Source organism: Acartia tonsa, chromosome 14 (assembly GCF_053477335.1).
Source record: "Acartia tonsa isolate MP-2025a chromosome 14, ASM5347733v1, whole genome shotgun sequence".
NCBI classification, from domain to species: Eukaryota; Metazoa; Arthropoda; class Copepoda; order Calanoida; family Acartiidae; genus Acartia; species Acartia tonsa.
In genome coordinates this window covers 39121600-39148683 of record NC_137273.1, presented here as the reverse complement: position 1 = coordinate 39148683, position 27084 = coordinate 39121600, and the positions used below count along the sequence as shown (strand labels likewise).

At 33.2% G+C, this 27084-nt stretch overlaps 1 protein-coding gene across 1 annotated transcript; it reads right to left on the bottom strand.

Moving 5' to 3' along the window:
- Window positions 1-3175: 3175 nt before the first annotated feature.
- LOC145305464 (uncharacterized) lies at window positions 3176-25590 on the bottom strand. The gene is made up of 22 exons (XM_080147082.1): window positions 25368-25590; window positions 24936-25089; window positions 24606-24776; window positions 19850-20020; window positions 19141-19215; window positions 18104-18236; window positions 17712-17786; window positions 17167-17365; window positions 16768-16942; window positions 16131-16367; window positions 15107-15268; window positions 14790-14845; window positions 14432-14534; window positions 14039-14157; window positions 13487-13597; window positions 12990-13071; window positions 8875-8975; window positions 8517-8616; window positions 7188-7391; window positions 4823-6196; window positions 4598-4626; window positions 3176-4024 (listed from the first exon to the last, which is right to left on the bottom strand). Exons 2-19 carry the CDS (start codon window positions 25056-25058, stop codon window positions 7299-7301), a joined length of 2286 nt encoding a protein of 761 aa, XP_080003208.1. The 5' UTR covers window positions 25059-25089; window positions 25368-25590; the 3' UTR covers window positions 3176-4024; window positions 4598-4626; window positions 4823-6196; window positions 7188-7298.
- Window positions 25591-27084: the final 1494 nt, after the last annotated feature.

Below are 27084 nucleotides of genomic sequence, written 5' to 3'. Positions count from 1 at the left end.
TAGTTGATTTGATCGAATTTATTTTATTATTTGTCATTCGTTATTTTGAAAGCTTTGGGGACTTCGCCATTTGGTTGCAAAATCGAGCATTTTTTTTTATCTGCAAAAGGGGAAATTTTGTTCGTCATAATTAGGGGTAAACATTATTTTTCGTTTAAATCTTATCCATTAGGATCCCTGGATTAGATTTATCTTACAATTTAAAATAGTCGCACAAACAGAAAAATAAGAGAAAACAAGTTTTAATTTTAAATGTCTATTTTATAAGCTACAGTTGGGGGTAATGAATAATAATTATTAAAAATCATTAATTAAGATAATAATTAGTGAATGTCTATCACATGACAAGTAAAATAATAAATAATTAACATTTTAATTCAATGTTTTAACATCGAAAAAATTTACACTTCACCATAATTTTTATTCTTGTGCTAGGTTTTTAAAACAATTAAAAAAAATTAATTGATTGATATATTCATTTTTGTAATTAAAGAGCATAAATTAAAATTAAGGATCTACTGCAGTTCACGGTAAAATATTGCTGGTAAGCCATATTTCCAAAACTCTATGAATTTTAAAGGCTGCTAGCTGCCAAGCGGCTGAACGTACAGATCATACCCGCACATCATTTTATACGGCATAAAAAGGCCTACAAATAATCTGGAATAGCCAAGATCCAATTATGCACAGGGAAAGCTTCACTGAAGAAAAAACGCGTAAAATAGGTCTTTTTCGCGCATTTCTCTGCACTGCGAGATAATTATGCATTATTGATTTATGGCTTTTACAGATTATTTATAGGCCTTCTTATGCCGCTTAAAACAGTGTGCGGGCATGATCTGTACGTTCAGCCGTTTGGCAGCTAGCAGCCTTTAAAATTCATCGATTTTTGGAAATATTGCTTACCAGCAATATTTTACCGTGAACTGCAGTAGATCCTTAATTAATATATTTTAAATTGTTAAATAGGTGAAATATGTTCGGTTTAAAAAATATTATCAATTTTATACAAAAGGAAAATTACCGTTTAATACTGTTTAAAAACCTTAGCACAAAAGAGTTTTAAGTTTAAATATTTAGCAAACATAGCACACACATTTTAATATTTCTAATGATAAGCAAAAAACATGTTATTTAATTTAAAACATTTTTGCAAAATAAAACTCGAAGACTTTTTTTTTATTGACTCGACTTCATAATCAAAAAGTAATTGATAAGAGGTTTTCCTTTGCAGTGAAGCTTCTTATGGCTCCAAAGGTTAATACCTATTTTTTACCCTCCAAAGAGAAAAAAAATCACCAAAAATTCTTTATTACTTTTTCTTTATGAAATTAAATTTAAAGTGCTCTAAATGCGTAGCCGCTAGATTGAAGGTTGCATTTTAACTTTTATTTTAATAGTTATTTCTCGCATCGAATTATAAACGACTTTCCGCGGATATAGAATGTACAAGCATAAGATTAAAACTAGTTTCTTTAGCCCCGAGGTGCCGAAGGCACCGGCTAAAAAAACTGGTTTTAATCTTATGATTGTACATTTTTATATTCGTAGAAAGCTGGATATAATACGATATAATAGATCCTATCCACCGGATTCGAATGAATACGAGAAAAAATCTTCCGAGTTTTATTTCCAACTTGCTATGGTATACAAAACGAGCTACTTAGCAGAAACAGTAATATGTATACCTTATAATAGGTGGCTCTGCTATTTTAACTAACTTACATAATAACGTCCTTTAGTAGCGAAGCCTTGATCTTTTTCTATGACAAAGGATCCTTTTCTAAAGTAATATGATGTCTATTTTTCTGTAAGTGTAACGAAAGATCTCGCTAACTGCTAATTCAACCGATAAGGTTATTCTTTACAGTTAAGCTTGTTGTAGGTCCAGGGAAGGTTTATAATTATTTTTAAGGAGATTACTCCATTCTCCAAAGAGAAATAGCCGTCTCCCCCTTTCCCCTCAAGTGCCTTTGTGCCATTAGAGGCGTATCTGCGAGTTTAAGATATAACCGTGCAATGGATTAACCTTCCAACACCCTAATGTAAACCTAAAAACTTTTAATAGTACAAAAAAAAGGATAGACAGACCAACACATATGTCTTGCAGAGCAGGTTCGCTACTAAAAATCTAGTTGACACAAGAATATGCGCAGATCATGCATAGAGGGCGGAACTGAGTTTAGCAAACAAGAGGCGTTCAACACACGTGTGGTTGCAACAAAACTTTACATTTTTTGAAGATTAAAAAAGGGTAAAATTCAGACTGCCAAACCTGCAGGTATGTTAAAAGTAATTTTTATTATATCGGTGAAATTCCTCACTGTCTCTAAAATAAAAGAAAATGTAAGTCAAAAGTTTTATAACCAGTTTATAAATCATTTTAATCCAGAGAAGGGATAATTTTACAGGGGTGTATATTCTGCACAAGATTTATTTTTTCCCCTGCTACAAAATTTTTTTTTTCTCCCCCTAGTTTATTCTCACCAAGTAGGGGGAAAATGGAAAAATATTTAAAAAACTCTATATTTTACTTATTTTATCTCTCCTACCACACATTTTTTTTAGTTTTTTTCACAAAGGAGGCGGGGGGAAATGGAATTTTTTTTTTCAGTGTTCTTAATTTTTACATTTTTTCCCCTCCAACCACTTATTTTTAATTCCCCCCCCCCCCCCCGAGCAGGGGATCCCATGTAGAATATACACCCCTGTAATTTTAATAATCATAATTTGGAATATACACCAATGTAAAAACCTAAAGGTTTGTTGGGGTCACGTGTGTGTGTAGAACTCACTGTTATACAAGAGGCAATGGTAATTATGTAGTAATCACAAAGAGAGGGAGCACAAAAACAATTAAATCAGAAAAAATAAAAAGTTATTTAAAAGTAAATAGTAGAACCTGGCAGATAAAAAATTAAATACATCCATAAATCTATAGAAACCATTCATTTAAAGAATAAAATTTTTTTCGCATAACTAATACCGTTGGTGATAATAGTTAAAAAAGAAAAAAAATATCTCTTTTTGACAAATAAAATGAGTGGATTTTTTTTCTCAAGACAACAATTGATAGGAATCTAAATCTGCCCAAAGTCTACTTTCTCATTATCTGATTTAACTGACGTAAGTATAAAAAATTAATTTTTAAAATATTGAAAAAAACGATATCTTGATAATTATAGCGGACTAGAAACAGTTTTATTAGCAAAGAAACAACATAAAACTATATTAAGACGTAATACAAATAATTTATAATAATCTATTAAATCTAATAAAATACTTAATAAAACTAAGCAGCAAAAATGGTACAAAACACTCAAAAGCTAAATAATTTTAAAGTTTTTTCTTACTAAAGATATCAAAATAAACATCAAAACTCTAAAACGATAACAACATTAAAAATTTTTCTAATCTTAACCAAACCAGACAAAAAAAGTTTTTCAGGCTTCATACAAAAAAATTTTCTTTTTAAAAAGCGTCTGAATAACCTTTTTTAGAACTTAAACTAAAAATAGAAATTAAACACATTTTTTAAGACACATTTTTAATAAAAAAAGGAGTCAAAAATAAGAAAGTTAAACATTTAACATTAATAGAACTACATTTTTGAAGCATTTTTTAAAAGAAAAGATTGTCTAATTTTAATTTAAGCATTTTTTTAAATAGGTTGTTATCAATTAAAACCTTATATATTAATTAGGGTTGGGCCGGATACTTTTTTGGCCGGATACCGGATATCCGGTTGATTTCTAATGCTGGATATCCGGTTCCGGCCGGATATCTGGTCAACGTTCGATATCCGGCAATTTACCGGATATCCGGCCGTATAACCGGATATCCGGCGTCAAAAATCAGCCGGATATCATGAAACCGGATAGTTTTAATATCCGGTATCCGGCCGGATATTGAAAATTGCCGGATATCCGGCAAGACCGGATATCCGGCCCAACCCTAATATTAATGCACAATTATATAGCAATAGCACACAGACAACAGGTGAGATAAAACGTTAGTTTAAATCCTTACATTTAGAAGATCAGTGTTTTAAGAGATTGAGCATTGTAAATGTTTTTTTAAACACGGTTTTAAAGAAAACTGATTTTAACATTTCTTTTTAATGTAATTTAGACGTGAACTTAAAAGCTTCAGTAAGAAATGGGGGGGGGGGGGCGAAAGTGACACTTTTTGAAACCAAAACTAAAAGTCAAAGGAACTCAACTAAAAAAAAGAGTTACAGGTCTGACATTTTGCATGGAAGTTGCTTTATAGGGGTACAATATGGAACTGTGAAGAAACGGCGTCGCAACTGCCGAAAACCGCCGAGAAAAGGCAAAAAAAATTTCAGCGGGAAACGGCGGTTTTCGGCGGTTGCGCCGCCGTTTCTTCACAGTTCCATATTTTACCCCTATAAAGCAACTGCCATGCAAAATATCAGACCTGTAACTCTTTTTTTTAGTTGAGTTCCTTTGTTGACTTTTAGTTTTGGTGTCAAAAAGTGTCACTTTCGCCCCCCCCCCCCCCTTTGAGCATGAACCACTAGAAAAATTACAATTTTTAAGGAAGAAAAACAAATACAATGCCCAGTACCTTGCACCTGATTTAAAAATACGTCTAATGTTAATACTAGGGTTGGGCCGGATATCCGGCCGGATAGTTTCAATATCCGGTATCCGGATAGTTTCAATATCCGGTATCCGGATATCCGGTGTGGCCGGATATCCGACCGGATAGTTTCAATATCCGGATATCCGGTGTGGCCGGATGGATATCCGACCGGATAGTTTCAATATCCGGTATCCGGCCGGATATCCGGCCCAACCCTAGTTAATACAAATACGAGTCTAGGATATCATAGTTAATCACTCAAACACTAAGAAGTTAGAGTTAGATTAGATAGACAAGACACAGAGATAAACATTCCGAAAAGTGAATTAAAAATAATCTATTAAAAAATCGTCTAATTGCATGTCTTAAAAATCCTCAAAAACTTGCGGATTTTCTGTTTAAGATGGAAGATTTAATTTGAATTATTTGCCAGAATATTTGTCACTGCCTTTCTCACAAGATAGATAGATAGGTGCACTATATTATTCTAAGATGTGATACTTTAAATACACTTTTACTTGTATTTAATCAAAACTATTCTAGATTTAAAATTTTCATCAATTTTAAGTTTTATTTGCATTTTAATGTTTAGGTAGGTATAATCTTAAGAATTTACTTTTCTTACAAAGAGAAAGAAATCCAAGCTAGAGTTATATTACAAACGGAATACTTTTTTAGAATAATGTTTGGACTAGAGTAATAATAGTTTGTTAAAAAGGAGATTTATCATTAAGGACATCATTAAATTTTGGACTTAAAAAAGCGTTTGAAATAGTATCATTTTAAAAAATCTAATTGAAAAAAACCTCCTTATAAGCTTTTTTAACTTTGATATAGCTTTATAAGTATATTTTCTAAGCACTGAATAAGTATTTTAGGATTTTTATGTATTGTACTATTAAATCTCATTTTAGTAACTTTTTTTATTTAAATGAAGAAATTTTAATATTATTGATATGTAGTTGAAATTCTTATTTTCTATTTCTTTAATTATGATAATTATTAAAAAAAAACTGACACATAACATATTTTGCTATTCTATTGATTAAACAAGAATTTTTGAAGACTAGAAGTTAAAGTTCTAGATCATAGGTTGATATTTTAATATGGAAGGAGTAGGATGGGGGTGAGGGGGTTGCATGGATCTTGTAATCATAAATTTAAGAGCACGTAACTATTTTCATTTACTCATAAGAAAGCTATAATTCAAATATTATTTTCGGTGTTGCATTTTATGTTCTCTATATTTACAGATTACAAGATCTTAACATAATCCCCCCCCCCCCCCCCAGCACAACATTTTTAGAGCTTGATTTTAATATAAAAAAACATATGCATCTAAATTCTACATTAAAAATCACATAGTGCTTCACATCAGAAAAATAAGGCAACTTAAATTCAATAATGACATGTAATAATAAATAATTTTAATACTTTTTTTATATTAATCTAACTTTATAATGTGTTTATTCTTAAAGTGCTACTTATTTAATTTAAAAAAAATTAATTATGAAATATTTTTGTTAATACAATGAATATTTACAATGAGAAAATTAATCATATGAGAAAAAAAGGCTAAATATGCAAACTAAAACGTTATTATAATGGTAGATTTTAAGTACCTTATAAATTTTTTTAGATTTTCAAGTTTTATTGTGTTTAATACTTGTTTAAAAAAGAATAAGTTTAAACCTAACAAAAAATCAAGCCTTTAATATTTAACCCTTAACGGTCGGGGGGGGGGGGGGGGGGGCGTTGAACGCCCCCCCATCCGGTTTTTTCTATCTCATTTTCTGTGTGTGAAAGATGAAGAGCCCAAACTGCTTGACTTTTTAAGTATGGGTATGACACATAACTGAGAGTTGAAATTTTTTGAATATCTCCATCCTGGCGGGCACAGGATGCCAGCAAACCTGGCAGGGTCATCCAGGTAAAGAGCAAAAATATTTATTTGACTAAAACAAAGCATTTTATCATACCAAAATACTAAAAAATCCTCTAGTAGTACATCCTTATATAAAATACAGGTGTTCAAGTCACTTTCAGGTTCCAGGTATGATCCTGCAGGTCCTGATCCTCCAGGTCTCCAGAATTCTTTAAAAGGCTCCTGTGGCCGCAATTTTTGACTTAGAGACTTCAAATTTAAAACTTAAGCTTTTCTTACATGTCTACATAACGTATTAAAATTTCATGAAGATCCGCCGCCGTTTTCCCGCCGACCGCCGACTGCGGCGGCTGGCAGCTGCCAAGTACAGCTGCGGCCGCTGAAATTTATATTTTGATATTTCTAATGTAAAATTTACATAAAGATAAACATTTTCTGGAAAAAAATTTTTCTTCTAGCTTCAAAAATAAGAAAATTACAGCCGTTTGAAATTTTTAAGTAAAAAAGGACCTAAAAACAAAGGTTGTTAAATAAAAGGGTGAAGGAAGCGAAAATTGACTTAGACTTAGACAAAAAAATTTAGCCCTCTAGCTCTAATAGGAACTGAGATAATAAGGGGGGGCGTTGAACGCCCCCCCCCCCCCCCCCGACTGATTAAGGTGCGGCAAGGGGCCCGACTGTAAAGGGTTAATACCTATTCAAAAGATGTTTTTAGTTTCAAAAAAGGCTTATTAAGTGATGTCAAAATAGGAGTTGTATAAAGTAAGGTTTAGTAGATCCCCGCAGGGTTCGGTCCCCCTGAGGACTAGGGCTCGTTTTCACTCCAATCCTCTGAATCTGAGTACAGATCAAATAATTCAACAAAATCCAGGGGTAGCACCAACTGGCCCTCTCTCTCCTGAAAATTAAGACGTATGCACATTGATATCCATGATTGTAGGGCATCTGCGTTAAAATCCTACATATAAAAGTAACAGGATGTTTGTCTGTCCGCTGAGATGTTCTAGGCCAATAGTTACACAACTTTCAAGGAAGCTTTTTAAACCTAACAATTTCGGTAATAAAGAAGTATGTACTAACTTTTATATCAATGATTGTAAAGTAACGGCGAAAGTGTTAAAATACTATACTAAAGTAACTGGTTGTTTGTTCGCTAAGATATCGTAAACAGTTGTATACTTATATTTTTAAAATCTGTAAGCTTCAGTAATAAAGAAATTTATAGATAATGATAACCTTGATAGTAATGTAACTCAATGTGTTACAATCCTATATACTAAAGTAATAAGATGTATGTCTGTTTGTTAATCTAAAATGATCTAATAGGTAACCACTAACCAAAGATAAGATCATACTTGTAGATAGAAAAGTATCTACCTGTAAGATATCAAAGAATATTAATCTTTAAAAAAAACAAACTATTTTTTCCTTAGATAAGGGGAGGGTTTTATGCAACCATCTCGTAATCAAAGTATAAATGGCACTTAAATTCGAATTTCGATCTGAAATTTTGCATGAGTAATCCTTGGTAGGTATATTTTCCCTAAATCGAACAAAAAGTTGAAAAAATAAAATTTTTTTGTGGCTATTTTTAGGGCAAATCTGTCATAAATTACGTGAAATCAACATTTAAAACATATTTTTGCTTTAAATCATCTGAAATGATACAAAAAAAACATTTTTTTTAGATTTCTAGTAACAGCAACTACCGGCTAGAATAGTTTAAAAACGTTTTGGAGCAGCAAAGAGTATTATGTGGAGATAGGTTTCATGATGGATTTGCATAGAAAAAAAAATTGCTAAACAGCTGAGCCGCCAGCCATTTGCCGTTACTTTTCCAACTTTTTGTTCGATTTAGGGAAAATAGACCTACCAAGGAATACTCATGCAAAATTTCAGATCGAAATTCGAATTCTAAGTGCCATTTATACATTGATTACGAGATGGTTGCATTAACCCCCCCCCCCCTTTATTTGAAAATAAAATAGAAAGTCGCCTAGGTACCAAAATAGAAAATACACACCTCTAAGAAATCATAGAGCAGTAGTCTTTGAACAAGACTTAAATTCCCCTCGGCATTCACTCTTCTCTGGGGCTTTCTTGGGGGTCCAACATCAATAATCCTAAATAATCAGGGATTAGGCAATGAACGATAGATTTATTACATAACCAATTGAATTATGAATAAAAATTGACCCTTATATTATTGGTTGGAAAGTATGGACATCAGAATTTTTTTAAAAACCAATCATTTTAATAAAAGATAAAAAGTTTTGAGTCAACTAATAAAACAACGTAATTATAAAACATTGGGAACCAGTGTACTTTACAGTCAAGTGACACCCCCCTCCCCCCCACCTCCTCGAAAATGAACACCTTACCTTCCATCCTTGTCGGCGTGTTGATAAAAACATTTGTTTCCAAATGGACACTCTCCAGAACCCTTGTTGAAATACTTGCACTCTTTCAATCCAAGATTTTTCTAAACAATTCTTTGTTAATTTTTCATGTAGAGGAATGAGATACAACAATTTGCTGGCCGGGCATAGTTTTTCCAGTATGGCTTCGAAACCGATTGATATCCGCTGAATTGGAACCGGTACTAAGTCATACTGAAAAATTATGTATAGCATCTTATAACAGACAATTTTCCACGTATATTATTATAAAAATACTAGCTTTGTTAGCCTAGGCAGGTTTTATCCTTATAATTATTAATTATTTATGCGATAAATAACTATTACCGATTAGTATTATAGACAGTTTTCCGCGGATAGTAAAATGAAGAATCATAGGATTGATTTTTGTTTAACTGGCCCAGTTAGTCCAAGGCCTATGCCAATTAAGTAGGGAATTATTCTATTATTTCAATTTCAGTAGAAGATTTTCTTTAATACAATACCTACAGTACATGATTTTGAGTTTGCTATTTAAGAGAAACAGCTGATTTTTTGGGTGTGAAGATTTTATCTTAAAATCTTTTTATACATATTTCATATGATTTTTCTCTATCTCTGTCTTGAATCTCTAGCTCATTACTTCAAACTAAAATTTATGTATGAGTACAAAAATAATTTGTTGCCAAGGTCTTTTAATAATATGCAGGGCGACCACTCCAAAACCAAATAAATATAGTATTTTTATAGTATATTTTTTTAATCCATATAGTATATATAGTATATTTTTTCTTACTCATATAGTATGATATAGTATCGGACTTTGTTTTATTTAGTAATACATAGTATATAAATCATCAATAATAACTCAAGGCAAAGCTGGTAACAAAGTAATTTCACATAAAAGGGGGGAGGGGGGGGGGGGGAGTTTTGCCACTTTCGCTTACTCTTTGATTATTAGGCTAGGCATTAATGTGAGTCTATAGGTCATTAGGGATAAAAGTTTACTTTTGGGTAGAACTTCACGTATATTTAATCATTTTTTGGATAGGTCTCCAGGTTCAGGTGCTGCAGGCTAGCTGGAAGGTGGTTTCTGGACAAGTAAAAAATTTAAATTTCTGTTTGAAGAGTTAGAGATCAACTTATTAAAAAATATGTATCTTTTCTTTATGTTATTAACATATCTGAAGAAAAAAATTAAAATCAGACTCCAATTTTTGGTCCTGCAGGCCTCCAGGTTCACTCTGGACAGGTGAAAAATTCAAATTTCTTATTAGAATAGTTAGAGGTCAACTTATAAAACAGAAAATGCATCTTTTTGGATGTTATTAACATAACTGAAGAAAAAATTAAATCGACCTCCAAGATCAACTTATTAAAAAAATATGTATCTTTATGTTATTACCTAACATATCTGAAGAAAAAAATTAAAATCAGACTGCAATTTTTGGTCCTGCAGGCCTCCGGGTCCACTCTGGACAGGTAAAATTCAAAGGGGGGAGGCGGATGTGCCACTTTTTGAAACCAGAATTAAAACATGCATGATCTCAGCCCATAACAGAGTTACAGCTCTAAAATTCAGCTCAGCAGTTGCTTTTGTGGAGAACAATATTGAATTGAGAAGAAACGGCGGCGGAACCGCCGCTCCCGCCGATTTTTTTTCATTTTTTCGCCAAATTAGACAGTTCTCAATCATCTGAGATAAACTCTTTTCTCATAAAATGTAAAATCTTATAAGTGTCAAGGCAAAAGAAATTTAGGCGGGAAACAGCGGTTTTCGGAGGGAGCGGCTGTTCCGCCGCCGTTTCTTCACAGTTCCATTTTGTTCTCCACAAAAGCAACTGCTGTGCCGAATTTTAGAGCTGTAAGGGCTGAGATCATGCACGTTTTATTTTTGGTTTCAAAAAGTGTCACATCCTCCTCCCCCCTTTCTTGTTTGAAGAGTTAGAGGTCAACGTATAAAACAAAGAATGCCTCCAGGTTCAGGTGCTGGAGACCCTCAGGTGGACTCTGGGAAGGTAAAAATCAAACTTCTGATTTGAACAGTTAATGGAATATTTGTTAAACAAAATGAGCTTATATTTGGATGTTATTTATATATTTTAAGGAAAAAATAAAATTAGCTTTCAGGTTTAGGTGCTTCAGGCCTCCAGGTGGACTCAGGACAGGTATAACATCAAAATTTCAAATTTAAGGAGTTAAAGGTTAGTTTATTAAACAAACATAAGCATCTTTTTAGATACTATTTATGTGTTTTGAAGAAAAAATGACAATCGACCTCCAGGCTAGGTTAAGGTGCTGCAGGCCTTCAGATGGACTCTGGACAGGTAAAATATTATGTTAATATATAATAATATGTTAATATTATCCAGAGTGGACCTGGAGGCCTGCAAGACCTGAACTTGGAGGCCGATTTATATATTTTCTTCAGATATGTTAATAAGATCAAAAAATACATATTCTGTTTTAAAAGTTGACCTCTAACTCTTAAAACAAAAATTTTTATTTTTTACCTATCCAGAGTGAACCTGGAGGCCTGCAGGACTTAACCCTGGAGGCTAATTTTCATTTTTTCATCAGATGTTAATAACATCCTAAAAGATGCATATTTTGTTTAATATAAGTTGATCTCTAAATCTTCAAACTAAATTTTTAATTTTTTTACCTGTCCAGAAACCACCTTCCAGCCTGCAGCACCTGAACCTGGAAACCTATCCAAAAAATGAATAAATAAAAGTGAACTAATACCCAAAAGTAAACTTTTATCCCAACTTACCTATAGTCTCACATTAATACCTAGCTTAATAATCATTCTATGAAAAATAACTGATATTTAAAACATCATCGCAAACAATAATATATTTTCAGGATTTTTTCAATTACTGTAGAGCTTTATGCATTTTTGTCATATCACAGTATCTTTTGATAGGTTATTTTAGGTTAGGTTAGGTAAGTCAAAGGTTAATGATTGCCCCTCAGAGATAAAGCCCCCCGCAGGGGCTAGAAATAGGAGAAAACCTACTGTGAAAATAAGACAAAACTCTCCTTCAGAGGCGTTGTCTCAAAACTGACAATATTCGTTTTTTGTTATTTAAATTTAATATCATATAGTATATATAGTAAATTTTGGTCAAATAAAGGTAATATTATATAGTATATATAGTAAATTTTTGTCAAATAAAGGTAATATTATATTATATAGTATATATAGTAAATTTTTGTCATATAGTATGATATAGTATCCAAATTCATCCTATATAGTATAAATAGTATATATAGTATGCAGTGGTCGCCCTGAATATGTGGCCTAGACGAGGTGAATTAAATGGTAACTTCGTTTTGAGAAACAATAATAATTTAACTGTCCCCTTTTCTCGAATTAACTTAGTAGAGAGGCTTCCTATTTGTTCATTTCCAAAGATATGGAACAGTTTTGACGACCGTGATAATATAAAAAATGCCTTAAACCTAAATCAATTTAAGAGTAAGCTAAAAAAATGCCTTCTAGCAAAAATAGACATAACATGTTATAGACTTCTTTGCCGTTCTTGCCACCTAAGAATGTAAAACATTTATTCTGTCTGTTCTACAAGTCTTCACTGATTTACCCCTCATATTAATTATAAATGTTTATAGTCAATATTACAAACACACATCATGTTACTTTCCCCTCCAATTCCCTTCCTTACAATTCCACATTATAATCCCCATCATATATAATGCGTAAGTTCTTATTTTAAATAATTAAGCTTCATGTTATCTATTATATTTTTTTATCATTTTTTTCTTATCTGCAAAGGCTACTTAATATTACCTCGAGAGAGATTAATTAGTCCTTTGACACGAATTTTGAATGTGAATACTATTATCTTTATTATTAAACTATAAGTAATCATGATCAATTTTATTGTTTGTTTGTGATTATACCCTGTAATGTATATATATTTTTTTGTATGTGTCATAAAATAAATATTTCATTTCATTTCATTCCATTCATCAATCAAATCTTCTATTGGTCTAATAAAAATATTTGTAGTGTTAATTTTTTTAAAAAGTGGCAACCTAACTTGCAGTAATTATCTATCTATCTATTTATTAACCTTATATTCAGCTAAAAGTTGGTCCTTCTGTTCTGGAGTCTCCACCCAAAATCTGCTCGGGCATATAAAATCTGACGTTTGTCTGAAAAAGATAGTAGAAGTTATTTTTGTTATATAGACAGCTTTCCGTGGATATTAAAATGAAATATTGTAAGATTAAAACCAGTTTTGTTAGCAATGAGAGCCGAAGGCCCAGGCTACCAAAACTAGTATTAATTTTATGATTTTTTTCATCTTAATAGGTATTCGTGGAAAGTTTTCTTGTATTACGGTGCTATACATGATGATTCAATATGGCCGAGAACCGGTTCTTTTACATTGGATAATGATCGAGTTCGTTCGAGTACTGGAAAAAGTTTTTAAACTTTTAACTTTACGGGATATTTGCAAAGTGCCAGTCTCCCTGTCTATAGGGCTAATTTTTCAGACGTCATTTTCAAAGAGGGATGGGAGGAGAGAGGGGTGACAGTATGATGGAAACCGCCCAAATAACCAACCTGCATTCTGGGCAGGCTCTGATGATCTTGTGTTCAAACTGTTTGGCCTGTCTCCATTTTCTTATGCAGGGCAGGCAGAAACAGTGGGTGCACGATGGTAATATTCCAAATCTTAAACAAGTTGTAGTCATTAATCAGGGATCTTAAGGGATAAGACCAAGAACAATAAATTGAAGTACATCACTAATGATAAACAAAAATACCCCTTATGTAGATATAAATTATTGGTTGGAAAGTCTGGATACTGCTAGTTTCGACCAACAAATTAATATTTAATAAAAGTTGCTTTAAATTTCAGCATACAAATAAGAAAGCATGTCTAGAAACTTAACATACCAGACTCAGTAATGTTTACAGCCGAATGTACCCTCCCTTAATGTATTTAATTTACAATGTGATTTTATTTACTTATAATTTCAATTATTTTCTGTTATTATTTTGAGTTATTTGGAATGTAAAAATGCATTTAAGACCTTATGGATGGTGTATCTTGTCCTGTAGATGTTATCCAGGTTAAATATTTCAAGTGGAACAAATAATGAGATAGTTTACCTGGCTTCGCCCTTAGGTTTATCCAGTACAATCTCCATGCAAATTCCGCAGGTTTTCTCCTTGGATCTGGCCACTGCAAAACTCAACTCCATGTCTCGTTCATGCTCTCGTAGACATTCCTGTATAAATATACATTATTTTTTTTATCATGTAATTTAATTATTAGCAGCAAAGCTACAATATAATTCGATGTGAATTTCTCGGCGACTACTTCCGAGAGACTGCTATTTTTTTATTAAAGATACTACCTACTTATTAAAGCTCATCCAATAAACAGCTTAATTGGTCTGTCGGTTATGCTCTTGTCCATCTATGATGTTGTCATCCTTGTCAAAATATACCTAACTTGCTAATAATAATTTTGTAAACTTAAAAGTTAGTATAAAATCTCACCGCTAGATGGGCTTTACGTTGCATATCATGTTGTGGATGAAGAATATTCTGTCCACAGTAATCACAGGGAGCTCCGTGTATATACATACAAATATTTCCATATCTATAAATTAATAACAATTAGAATAACTAACAAGGACGAATAGTTGCAAAGATCAAAGCTGATAAACAAAATTACCCCTAATGTAGATTAATTTTAGTAAAAAAGTTTAGATACTACTAGCTTAAACTAACCAATCAAGATTAAATCAAAGCAATCAAAGTGTTTAAGCCGACGAATAAGAGAACTTTAAAAAAAACTTTGGGAACCAGTACTATTTGCAGTCTAATGTCCCCTCCCTCCCTGATTATTACTTACCTACACTCTCCAACTCTGTAGAAGGGACACAGCTGGGATTCAGCATCACTCACACTCTGAAAACAAGGAAAAAATTAGGGATAAGACAATAAAAGATAAATTGATATGGATTAAAATTATTGGTTGAAAATTTTTGATGACTAATAGTTTGAAACTAACCATTAAAAATTATTTTAAAAAGTACTTAAGTTTTTTGAGACAACATATAAGCTAACGTTGTTATAAGACTTTGGGTACCAGTGTAATTTACAGTCCCAATGTCTCAAGGTGCATTTTAAGGAGACGGACATCCTAACATAAGAATTTGGACACATTACCTGCTGCTTAACAATGTTGCCATTAACAACTTGGGCCCAGCTGCGCTGTTTTGGCTGAGACGGCTGTTCGTCCTTGTTCTTGTTCTGACCATCAGCAGCTGTTGAGCCGCTACTATTGCTAGTTCCTGACTGTTTGCTGCTGCCTCCGATACTGCAAGACTTCTAAAACGAATGATAATTACAAAAAGTAAATGATATTTTTCATAAATCAATATAAAAGGAAATGTTTTTAGAAAAAAGATTAATTTATAAATTTTAGAAGATAATGAACTAAAGGAGGCTATGCACGAACGAAAGCAAGTAACGTTAAGCACCTTCCAGTAGTGATGTTAAGCACTTTTTCTGTGAATATACTAGTGTTTACCCAGTATAGTTAAATAAATGAAAAAATATGTCCTCAGGGGCCTCAAAAGAAAAAACTTTGAAATGTGATTCGCTTTTTGACGAAATGTCGTAATAGTTATTTCTCGTATCGTATTATAATCGGCTTTCCGCGGATATAGAGTGTACAATTATAAGATTAAAACTAGTTTTTTTAGGCCCGAGGTGCCGATAGGCACCGGCTAAAAAAACTGGTTTTAATCTTATGATTGTACATTTCTATATTCGTAGAAAACTGGATATAATACGATGCTAGACATAGTTTTTTCGTATGGATGAGAACCGGTTCCTATCCACCGGATTCAAATGAATACGAGAAAATATTTTATTGATTTCAATGTGAAAAACCAAAAAACACACGATAAAATATCATATAAGCTGTAAAAATCAAAAGTACATCAATTATGCTGTTTAAGTTATTCTATTGTCAACATATTTGCTAAATTTTTAAACCAAAGACCATAATATGCCTAACAAAGGTTCTTTACATCACTTGCTATCGTTCGTACATAGTCCCCTTATATGTATATGATTTCTAAATACTTTCAAAAAATCAATTAACCTCTAAGGAAGGTCAAGTTATAAGTCACTTAAATTTTTTAAAAAGAACTAGGTACCTATTAAGTCTTTTTTTTCAGCTTACCGGTTTTAAGAATGTTGTTGGAGGAACAAATTCCGGCGCCTCCGCCCAATTTGTCGGAACCTTCCAGCTCAGCTCTGCAGAGGATGTGCTGGTGTCTGCTGCGAGGCTGGAGCTTGCGGCCGCAGGACTTGGCGGCTGTATGCTCGAGCTCGCGGCCGCAGGACTTGGCGGCTGGATCTTACCAGGAGAGAACTCGGCTGTGCACGGGTTTAGCGTTGACTTTAGCACAGGGGAGCCCTAGATAAATGGCTATATCATTACACTTGGATCTACTTACACCAGATTTTCATGACTAAAGTGAAACTTGCAGCAGGCTAAAATAACAATATCATCTCCTCCAACCCCCTTTACCCCCATTCCCACCCCCATTCTTCCCTCCCCTCCTACTGGTGACAATTTTTCCCCAATCATAATATTCACGAATATTCTTCTTAATTAGATATCTTTTTTCCCATATTTAGGAAAACCCAGTATCAAATCTCAACAATCTCGATGATTTCTAATACTGCTTGGTAAGGAGTGCTAATACATATTTTTTTTTAAATCGTTAATACAAGAAATTACAAGTAAGATATATTAAAACTTCCGACAAAGGTTATGTAATATAAGAGTTGTTTGTCCAAAGGACATTAGGTACCTTATTTATCACAGAAGGTTGGTGGTGACTAGCAGTTCCAGTCTCTGGGGTCTGTTCGGGGATGGGAGAACTTTTGGCGGGGGTTGAAAGGCAATTGTTTTCCTGGGGGGTGCTTGTTGTGGCGTCTTGGGGGGCGTCACTCTCCAGGTGACTTTCAGTCTCTGATGTAGATACTATTTAAGATGTTATTGTTTTTATTAACTTTAAACATTATTTTTAGTTGTTTATTTAAAGTGCATTAATGAAAGGTTCCATATATAAGATGTCAGGCTATGATAGATAACCAAAGCTTACTCTAGTCTAGTGATGTGCAAGATCTTATATGACAGACACACAGTTATCCAAACCTTTTTTATGTGAAAAATATAAATATGAAGAAAACAATAAGCATTCATTCCTGTGTTTTGTTTTGAATTAGACTCCTCTATTGCCGTGGTTTGTTTTGTTTCTTCTTTATCATTATCTTGTTCTTGTTGTTGAATATTAGTTGGTTCAATATTAGGTTGTTGAAGTGGTTGTTGATGGTTGCTGTGTATGTGTAGTGGGTGGTGGGGAGACAGGGCGGGGTGGTGCACTTGCATCAGAGCAGGGCCTAGACCTGAACTCAACATTCAATTAAAGTGCTTAAAATGTAAATGATTAATACCTATTAAACCTATTGTCTTTTTTCTATCTAAATTCATTGCATACCTATTCATTTAACTGTATAGTTCACAAAAAGAAATCGTGCAGAAGGAGCGGTGCATCCACCCGCCTGGCAAAATTAAGGAGGATAATTTCACCCTCCTAGGGTTCCACCTCACATTGACAGGGGTTAAAAAATTTATATGTACCTAGCTTTTTTCTTTTTAAATTGGTATTCCAACGTTTTTGGTTTTTTTTGAAGGTTCCGAAGAATAAAATTCTCCTCTCTTTTGACTATTACTGCTGTTCCATGTCTTTACCTGTAGGGGATAGAATAGCTGTTTTCATAATACCTCCACTAGGTGACAGTACAGCACTTGTAGGTGTTGTCGTCACTACAATAAAAATAAACATGAATAGGTAGATGGGTAGATTTCATAATAACAAAGTCAGACTGACAAAGATTTATAAGATTGACATAACATATTATAGAACTTAATACTTAAAGATAAAAATAGGAAACTATAACTTTGAAAAACTCGGTAAGAGAAAAATGAAGTAAAAAAAGACATACACTTCATATACCTATACATCTCTAATCAAAATAAATAAAATTACCCTTATGTTTGCCATCAATTTCGAATATGAAGACATAATTTAGTGTAATATACATTCAGTTGTCCCTAATAACGACAAAACATAAGGTACTTACCAATTGAAATTGGCGCTGGCGGGGACAGGAGTGGCGGAATATTTGCCGGCGATAAGGCGGGAGATTGGTACATAGGCGTGTAGACTATGTATGTCGGGGAGGTAGGGTACACAGTAGACACAGGACAGTATTCCTAAATAAGTATGATTGGTACATAGGCGTGTAGACTATGTATGTCGGGGAGGTAGGGTACACAGTAGACACAGGACAGTATTCCTAAATAAATATGATTGGTACATAGGCGTGTAGACTATGTATGTCGGGGAGGTAGGGTACACAGTAGACACAGGACAGTATTCCTAAATAAGTATGATTGGTACATAGGCGTGTAGACTATGTATGTCGGGGAGGTAGGGTACACAGTAGACACAGGACAGTAGTCCTAAATAAATATGATTGGAACATAGGCGTGTATATACTATGTATGTCGGGGAGGTAGGGTACACAGTAGTCCTAAATAAATATGATTGGAACATAGGCGTGTATACTATGTATGTCGGGGAGGTAGGGTACACAGTAGACACAGGACAGTATTCCTAAATAAATATGATTGGAACATAGGCGTGTATACTATGTATGTCGGGGAGGTAGGGTACACAGTAGACACAGGACAGTAGTCCTAAATAAATATGATTGGTACATAGGTGTATATACTATGTATGTCGGAGAGGTAGGGTACACAGTAGACACAGGACAGTAGTCCTAAATAAATAATTTGTTTGAGTAGTGCAATTCAAGGCTATCTTTTAAAATTGGATTCTGATAAGCTTTCAATTTCAATATGTATCAAAAATACAATTTTGATTTCAGAGACTGATTTTATAATAAAAAACTGGAAGGTAGTGGTTCCCCTTTTATCTATCTATATTATATATCAACCTGTGGAATGTGGATTGTCTTTTAAACAGTTTGATTCAATCTATCTATCTATATTCTATATATATTCATCTACCTGTGGATTATCTTGTAAACAGTTTGATTTTATCTATCTACCTGTGAATTGTCTTGAAACAGTTTTGATCTATCTATCTATCTACCTGTGGATTGTCTTGTAAACAGTTTGGATCGCTGCAAGGATCTAAGCTCAAAGAATTCACGCCAACAGACAATCCCTAAAATACATTTTATCTCAATATTATAATGATAACTTTCGGCTAAAATATTGGAGTTATGTGAAGGAAACGAAGTTGCGGGTTTTGTCATATTATCTCGGTAGCTTTTCTCCTACTTCAAGCCCCTGCGGGAAGCTCTAACCTTGCGGGGCCAATTGCCAAACCCTGCGGGGAAATCACCTAACCTAAACTTTCAAAAGCTACAGTGAAAATACGACGAAACCCGCAACTTCGTTTCCTTCACATGACCCAAATATTGTTATTAAAATGTTACATTATTTAAAATAACCCCAGTATCTGTTTTATTTTTATACCAAAATCAATTTTGTTTTTCCTAAACCACGCCTGTAGCAAATACCTGTTTATTTCTACAAATATTTTTCAAAAGCATATTATATTAGTGAAAGTTACAAAAACTATTAAGATAAAAGTGCTTTCCTTTCTATGGCCCCAACCACTCTTGTAAAAAAATAATTCAAGGGGTGGGGGGTATTTTTGCCCATCTCTAGCGGGGAACCTAATACTACGACCTAAGCTTGCGGTTCCCAAACTTTTTACCTAATATAACTTAACTGGTCCTTTGTATAACATACAGGCATAGGCTATTTATATAGTAGCTGCGCTTTACAATTACCTGAATGTGGCATGGTGTGTTGTCATAACAGGAATTAGCTGAGTGTTCATCATTGACCCCGCCCCCCGGGTCCTCGGGGTTAATGGAGGGCTCCTCATCCCCTCCTTCACCACTCTCGCCCCCCTCCACACCAACATATTCCACGGGGTAAATCTCACTGCACAGAACAAGTGTTTTTCAACTTTTAATTGTTTTAATTAACAGAACAGGGATAAATGTTTAGGTATTGAAGATGATTACGTAAATTTAATGATACTTTGTTCCTTACGGCAAATAGAAGACTTTTGTTATATAGGAGGGCTAACTGTATGGAAGCTTTGCTAGTATAATAAAATAAAAAATCACAAGGAATAAATTAACAAATAGGTAGGTAGAAATATTAAATAATTTCAAAATTAAAATACTTAACCTTCACCCTGATAAAATCTTTTAATTTCAATGATTTTAAGAAATAATGGACTTCTATAGGTAAAAATGTTAACACTTACTAGCATCGAATATTATTTGTTACATCGCGTGAGAGCGAGGTTCGAAAAGCATTGTTTATTTGAACTAAGCGTGTCTCACATTCACTCAAAGATATTTGGTAGAATAATATCTAACAGAATACCAATCCATAGACTGCAACCTCAACAGTCCTTAGAATTAGATGTTTAAATATTGATCCTTAAAACGTTGAGACATAATGATAAAATCATACTTCTCTTTAAAAGGTCTTAAAATGTAAGTACACATTAAGCATCCTTTATTTAAGAACTTTTGGAAAGAAATAAACATATTTTTTTCAATAAGCATTCTCAATTATAATGAAATTACTCTTTATTTGCTTCGCTTTTTATGGATGTTGTCATCTTTGTTTGAATTTCGCTATGAATATTAATTCCTTACTTTGTACTTTTCTCAAAATTAACAAAGTATTCATTCTACACCTTTCTACAAAATTAAAATGAAATTCACTGCTTATAATTAAATCTTAACAGAGACAATTTAATACTCCTGTAGCGAAGCAATAATATCTAAACCAGTTGTATTCAGTTTTTCTACAAATAAGGGCAATACTTAAAAATTGGACCTTCGATGGAAAAGAAACCTAACTTTTGGCAGCTATTGTCAATAAATCACTGAATATGAATATACATTGCAGTGGGATATGCATTCTGTTTTAAGGGGGGGGGGGGGAAGTTTGGACACATTTGCGTAAACCTGGCACCCTGGCTTTATCTTTGGACTGAGAGGGTAGGTTATTAGGGATAAAATCATTCTTATATGATGAATTTCACGAAGTTTTAAGATTTTTTGGATAGGCCTCCAGGTTCCGGAGCTCCAGGCCTCCAGGTGGTCTCTGGACAGGTAAAAAAATAAAAAATTTCTTATTTGGACAGTTAGAGGTAAGTTTATAAAACAACATAACCTTCTTTTAATATATTATTTACATATTTGAAGAAAAAATTACAATCGGCCTCCAGGTTCAGGTGCTGGAGGCCTCCAGGTGGCCTCTGGACAGGTAAAAAATTAAAATTTCTTATTTGAACAGTTAGAGGTCAACTTATAAAACAACATAACCTTCTTTTAATATATTATTTAAATATTGGAAGAAAAAATTACAATTGGCCTCCAGGTTCAGGTGCTGCAGGCCTCCAGATGGCCTCTGGACAGGTAAAAAATCTAAATTTCTTATTTGAACAGTTAGAGGTAAGTTTATAAACCAACATAACCTTCTTTTAATATATTATTTACATATTTGAAGAAAAAATTACAATCGGCCTCCAGGTTCAGGTGCTGGAGGCCTCCAGGAGGCCTCTGGACAGGTAAAAAATCAAAATTTCTTATTTGAACAGTTAGAGGTAAGTTTACAAAACAACATAACCTTCTTTTAATATATTATTTAAATATTTCAAGAAAAAATTACAATTAGCCTCCAGGTTCAGGTTCTGGAGGCCTCCAGGTGGCCTCTGGACAGGTAAAAAATCAAAATTTCTTATTTGAACAGTTAGAGGTAAGTTTATAAAACAACATAACCTTCTTTTAATATATTATTTACATATTTCAAGAATAAATTACAATTGGCCTCCAGGTTCAGGTGCTGGAGGCCTCCAGGAGGCCTCTGGACAGGTAAAAAATCAAAATTTCTAATTTGAACAGTTAGAGGTAAGTTTATAAAACAACATTAACTTCTTTTAATATATTATTTAAATATTTGAAGAAAAAATTACAATTGGCCTCCAGGTTCAGGTGCTGCAGGCCTCCAGATGGCCTCTGGACAGGTAAAAAATCTAAATTTCTTATTTGAACAGTTAGAGGTAAGTTTATAAAACAACATAACCTTCTTTTAATATATTATTTACATATTTGAAGAAAAAATTAGGATCAGCCTCCAGGTTCAGGTGCTGCAGGCCTCCAGGTGGCCTCTGGACAGGTAAAAAATCAAAATTTCTAATTTGAACAGTTAGAGGTAAGTTTATTAAACAACATAAGCTTCTTTTAATATATTATTTAAATATTTGAAGAAAAAATTACAATTGGCCTCCAGGTTCAGGTGCTGGAGGCCTCCAGGTGGCCTCTGGACAGGTAAAAAATCAAAATGAGATTATTTTTAGATCTTTTAAAGATATTTGAAGAATAAATTACAATCAGCCTTCAGGTTCAGGTGCTGCAGGCTTCCAGGTGGTCTCTGGACAGGTAAAAATCAAGCTTTCTTCTAAACAGATGGTGGTGAACGTATGAGGCCACCTGGAGGCCTGCACCACCTGAACCTGGAGGCCAATAGTAATTTTGTCTCCAAATATGTAAGTAATATATTAAAAAAAGGTTATGTTGTTTTATAAACTTACCTCTAACTGTTCAAATAAGAAATTTTGATTTTTTACCTGTCCAGAGGCCACCTGGAGGCCTCCAGCACCTGAACTTAGAGGCCAATTGTAATTTATTCTTCAAATGTGTAAGTAATATATTAAAAAAAGGTTATGTTGTTTTATAAACTTACCTCTAACTGTTATATTAAAAGAAGCTTATGTTGTTCAGAGGCCACCTGGAGGCCTCCAGCACCTGAACCTGGAGGCCAATTGTAATTTTTTCTCCAAATATGTAAGTAATATATTAAAAAAAGGTTATGTTGTTTTATAAACTTACCTCTAACTGCTATATTAAAAGAAGCTTATGTTGTTCAGAGGCCACCTGGAGGCCTCCAGCACCTGAACCTGGAGGCCAATTGTAATTTTTTCTCCAAATATGTAAGTAATATATTAAAAAAAGGTTATGTTGTTTTATAAACTTACCTCTAACTGTTCAAATAAGAAATTTTGATTTTTTACCTGTCCAGAGGCCACCTGGAGGCCTCAAGCACCTGAACTTAGAGGCCAATTGTAATTTTTTCTTCAAATGTTTAAATAATATATTAAAAGAAGGTTATGTTGTTTTATAAACTTACCTCTAACTGTTCAAATAAGAAATTTTGATTTTTTATCTGTCCAGAGGCCACCTGGAGGCCTCCAGCACCTGAACCTGGAGGCCGATTGTAATTTTTTCTTCAAATATTTCAATAATATATTAAAAGAAGGTTATGTTGTTTTATAAACTTACCTCTAACTGTTCAAATAAGAAATTTTGATTTTTTACCTGTCCAGAGGCCATCTGGAGGCCTGCAGCACCTGAACCTGGAGGCCAATTGTAATTTTTTCGTCAAATATTTAAATAATATATTAAAAGAAGCTTATGTTGTTTAATAAACTTACCTCTAACTGTTCAAATTAGAAATTTTGATTTTTTACCTGTCCAGAGGCCACCTGGAGGCCTGCAGCACCTGAACCTGAAAGCTGATCCTAATTTTTTCTTCAAATATGTAAATAATATATTAAAAGAAGGTTATGTTGTTTTATAAACTTACCTCTAACTGTTCAAATAAGAAATTTAGATTTTTTACCTGTCCAGAGGCCATCTGGAGGCCTGCAGCACCTGAACCTGGAGGCCAATTGTAATTTTTTCTTCAAATATTTAAATAATATATTAAAAGAAGTTAATGTTGTTTTATAAACTTACCTCTAACTGTTCAAATTAGAAATTTTGATTTTTTACCTGTCCAGAGGCCACCTGGAGGCCTGCAGCACCTGAACCTGGAGGCCAATCCTAATTTTTTCTTCAAATATGTAAATAATATAGTAAAAGAAGCTTATGTTGTTTTATAAACTTACCTCTAACTGTATAAATAAGAAATTTTGATTTTATACCTGTCCAGAGGCCACCTGGAGGCCTCCAGCACCTGAACCTGGAGGCCAATTGTAATTTTTTCTTCAAATATGTAAATAATATATTAAAAGAAGGTTATGTTGTTTTATAAACTTACCTCTAACTGTCCAAATAAGAATTTTTTTATTTTTTACCTGTCCAGAGACACCTGGAGGCCTGGAGCTCCGGAACCTGGAGGCCTATCCAAAAAATCTTAAAACTTCGTGAAATTCATCATATAAGAATGATTTTATCCCTAATAACCTACCCTCTCAGTCCAAAGTTAAAGCCAGGGTGCCAGGTTTACGCAAATGTGTCAAAACTTCCCCCCCCTTTATTATTTCTCTGTTAAATTACTTAATAGGTATATAGAAAACCGTTTTTTGAAGAGAAGACTAACCTAGAGTAACTGCGCTACTAATCTGAATAAAACGTACATAAGTTGTAATAACAAGGGACTAAAATTACTTTGACAAAAAAAAATAGTACGTAAGCATTTAACAAAACAAACCTTGTACTAGTTCTATAAACAAACTTTTTTCTTCAAAATTGAAAAAAAAAACACTTTCCTAACGAAGCCCTCAGCCGAATCTAGGGTCGAATCTGGGCCACCATAGTCTGAAGCTGTTTGAGAGAATCCATCTCCAAAATGGACAGTATCATCGCCAACATAATCCTGGTAATAGGCGTCCACAAATCCAGGAACCTGAGAGAGAAAAAGTTGTAATCGATAAATTACAAACAAATCAACACTTATTCAATTCAAAATTATTGAAAAAAAGATCAACTTATATTTTATATTTAGATAAAATTATATTTTTCAAAAGGCAGGTTGTGAAAAAACATAGGTATGATTTTTAAATACCTGTGCAAACCCAGTCGACTGTGGGATAAGGTCTGGATCGTGCGAATACGCACAACCCTCCCCTTTTTTGCAGGACCCAAGCACAAAGTATCTGCACACCACTTGTTTCTGCCAGTCAGACATCCTGGTATTGGTGGGTGCGATGATTTTCTGTCTGTATACACAAGATTTATTATTCACCTTGTCTTTAATTTCCCGGATTTTCATAAAGTATTGTTCCAAGATTTTTTTTATACCTATGTTTTGATGTTTGATACCTATTTATTGGATTAGGTAGGTATGTAGTTAAAGAAAGGTAAAGACCAGTTTTGCAGATTTCATTTATCGCACATGAGTGTAAAAATCCCTACCGGGGAGAAAAACTAGTTTTTATTTCAAATTTGTAAATAGTGTGAGGGGGCCGAGGGGGTAAATTTGTTGGTAAATAATAACCTTAAGAAATACAGGTAATCTCTTTCTTACAATGAATATCTGATTTTACAGAATTCAGCAGAAATTATTTGTTTTCCATTCGCGTCTTCACTCTCCACGCTCCTTCTCTCCCCCCAATATAATGTGATTTTGTGGTTATTTGTGGCCACACAATCACACACAACGCTCAAGGGGGAGGTTGAGCTTAACCCCTTCTGAAAAAGAACAATTAATTAACTATATATAAAAGCTTTATATATATATATGTTTAAGAGGATTTTCTCCAGGGATCTAGAGGAATAAGGAAATGGCCGATAAATTAATATATATCCCCAATGATAGTACAAAAAAACCTTTTGTAGATTAAAATAAGAGATAGAAACGATTGAATAATAATTTTAATGAATATCTAATCAATATTTACTGAAGTCCCCAAAGTTGTTAAGCAGACGAATAGAGAATTTGTTTTATATTAGAAAACTTTTGGATGGGGGACTAGTGTCATAAACAACCCATCGTCCCCTCTCTCCCTTATTTTTTTTCTCACTTATTTTTTTCTCCATCATAAGGAAAAAGGATATTTTTTTCTCTATGTTTTCCATAATAAAAAGGAATTTTAGTGAGTAAAACAATTAAATAAATCATTGTGTTAAAAAATAATAATATATTAAAAGCACACAATTAATTTATCTTTCTACACGTATTTTTTTGGATGAAAAACGTATTACTTTAGTTTTCCCAGATAAGTTGAAACAATCTGTTTCTATACTTAATAGAAATAACATAGGGAAATGATGATAGAAAAATATAAAATTAATTATTTTTAATATTTTTTCGTACAATGATGCAATAAATGATACATAGAAAAACATATAAAATGATATTTTTTCTTAATTAACTTTGCAATGATCTTAATTTCATAAAAATATGAAGAAATAATAGTTAATAACAAAAGTTTAACTTTAAAAACCGTAATTAAAACGAATGACAATTAAAAGGTCATTAAACTCAAATTTTAAACTTTATCTCTTAGACATTCCCGGGATAGTAAGGTACATGTTCTTTCTAAACCATTCACTTAGTGACTACAATACATTATCGGGGTTAAAATGTATTGTTTCTAATGATTATTCGTACTTATCGTACAAAAAACACGAAAGTATTTTTGTGGCCAAAAAAGTTAACAGTACAACAATTCTTTCCCAGAGAACGGGCAAAATATACAACACAATTTCCCCCCACAAATATTTTTTTTGTTTCATTTTTTGATTTCAGTTATATAAAATAACAGATATGAAAGTCATTTAGAATTGAACAAGACATTTCTTAGTTGCTTCACCCCTAAGTCTCCAGGCACTCTAATTGATAAGTAATTTTAAATACTAACGGGGATTGTTTTTTTCCCCGCGCTCCTCTCAAAAAGAACCGGCAAATCTCATCTTAAAATGTGTTCCTTTAAAAATGTTTCAGAGATCATACTGGACACACAGACACGCCTCAAGCTACTTCAGTTGAAGAGAATTCTAAAAGGGAAAATATATGACAAGAAAAATAGTCTATTATGGAGATTGTGTAATCAATTGGTGCGCGTGGCACAGTGAGAATGCCGCTGATTACAATTAGGACGAAAATTATGTTTATAATATTTTCCCCATTGAAAGGGATAATTTTGTTTTAAAATTTAGATTTAGAATAACAATAAGACATTTTGTAAACAAAAAATAATGTTTTAAGTCTA